This window comes from Cynoglossus semilaevis, unplaced genomic scaffold (assembly GCF_000523025.1).
Source record: "Cynoglossus semilaevis isolate Cse_v1.0 unplaced genomic scaffold, Cse_v1.0 scaffold2970, whole genome shotgun sequence".
Classification (NCBI taxonomy): Eukaryota; Metazoa; Chordata; class Actinopteri; order Pleuronectiformes; family Cynoglossidae; genus Cynoglossus; species Cynoglossus semilaevis.
The window spans coordinates 1-1,399 of NW_007585757.1; the positions used below are offsets into that span (position 1 = coordinate 1).

A 1,399-nucleotide genomic window follows, 5' to 3' on the forward strand; every position below is an offset into this window, starting at 1 on the left:
TCTAAGTCACTGTGTCACCTATCACCAAGGAGCGCTGCTGTGGATTTATTTCTGACAGTGCAGTTAAAACACGGGGAATATTAAAATCAAGGCCTCACCGCTGCCGTACGTCTGCGGTTCATCTGCCGTGGCAGCCATACTGGTCGACTCTGTGGGCGCCTGAGATCCACCGGTGTGAAAAGACGGATCCATGGTTTGACTCTCGGCGTAGCCATGTCCCTGTGAGGTGTTAAAGACACGAGTGATCGGTGACTTAGCTGTGACACGAGGTTTCTTTATCACTGCGTTCTGATTAAAAACCTACCTGGTTCACGCCCAGATCTGAGGACAGGTTGGTTCCACCCATTAACTGACCTGCAGACACAAGATTCAGTTATTATTATTATGCAAACAGTTGAGCGATGAGTTAAGCTGTAAAAAAAATATATAATAGACTGTGAACAGTCACCTGGTGTTACAGCAGGAGCAACAGGAGCAGCAGGTGGAGGGAGAGAATACTGCTGAGGTTGGGAGAACTGATGCAGCTGGAATGACAACAGAGAGAGAAAAAAAAAATCAGTTTACCTAAAAAATCTGTTCCGTTTCTCTAGATGATTCTGGATCAAATCTCACTGAAGGTTGAAAACTCACCCCCACCATGCTGGGCTCAGGTGGACACCCAAGAATAGACGTGTTAGGCTTGTCAAAATCTCTCCTTAAACTGAAACAAGGAGAAAATGATGTTAAGAGACAGAAACATTCTGTACCACAGATGAGACAAACTTTGAACTTTGACATTTCAACACTCACTTCTGGTTTTTCAGGGGTTTTGCAACCTCGGCGTAAACTCTGACTCCATCGACGTAGAGCGGTCTGGGTTTGGTGAGCAGCTCAACCAGACGTGTCACTTGCTGCAACAGACCACATTTCTGTTAGTGCTGAGGCAACGCTGCACAAAAAGACTATCATCTCTCTGCAACATCATTGAAATTCAGTGCCATAACGGGTTCCACGTACGAACCTCGTGTGAATCCATATCCACGAAGCAGAAGCACTTGGCTCCAGGTGTCTTGCCCTTGACTAGACGCACATTTCTTTCATCCAGGTAGGCGTAGGGATCCAAGGCCTTGAGGATGGTCTCTACTGTGGTGGTGGCCTTCACGTTCTTTATAATCATAGCTGCACAGTGACAGAATTGACAATACTTTTCAGTCGTTTCAGTCATATGTTACACTAAATAGTTGCTAAAGCTAAAAAAAATAAAAAAAATAAATCACAGAACACCAGAATGTTTGCTCCATGTACTTTTACTGTCTTTAAAGACTGATCCAGTGTGAAGGGGGTTTTGAGGAGGATGGCCGTGGCCTCCCCAGGACTCTCCCTGCTGCTCCCTGTCTTGCTGCTGCTGTTGCTGCTGCTG

General features: G+C 45.9%; 1 protein-coding gene across 1 annotated transcript; it reads right to left on the reverse strand.

Annotated features, from left to right (window-relative positions):
- Positions 1 to 49: 49 nt before the first annotated feature.
- LOC103399127 (RNA-binding protein 10-like) lies at positions 50 to 1,393 on the reverse strand. Its single transcript, XM_008337864.2, has 7 exons — positions 1,285 to 1,393; positions 1,001 to 1,158; positions 790 to 890; positions 631 to 700; positions 449 to 524; positions 305 to 354; positions 50 to 219 (listed from the first exon to the last, which is right to left on the reverse strand). The coding sequence occupies exons 2-7, from the start codon at positions 1,154 to 1,156 to the stop codon at positions 64 to 66; spliced, it is 609 nt and encodes a 202-aa protein (XP_008336086.2). The 5' UTR covers positions 1,157 to 1,158; positions 1,285 to 1,393; the 3' UTR covers positions 50 to 63.
- Between the last annotated feature and the right edge of the window lie 6 nt (positions 1,394 to 1,399).

Excerpts from the sequence above, each read along its gene's own strand:
- LOC103399127 (XM_008337864.2), bottom strand. The coding sequence starts at position 1,156 with ATGATTATAAAGAACGTGAAGGCCACCACCACAGTAGAGACCATCCTC. Across the intron at positions 355-448 it reads TGCTCCTGCTGTAACACCAG|GTCAGTTAATGGGTGGAACC; the intron begins GTGACTGTTCAC and ends TTGTGTCTGCAG. Across the intron at positions 220-304 it reads CAGATCTGGGCGTGAACCAG|GGACATGGCTACGCCGAGAG; the intron begins GTAGGTTTTTAA and ends AACACCTCACAG.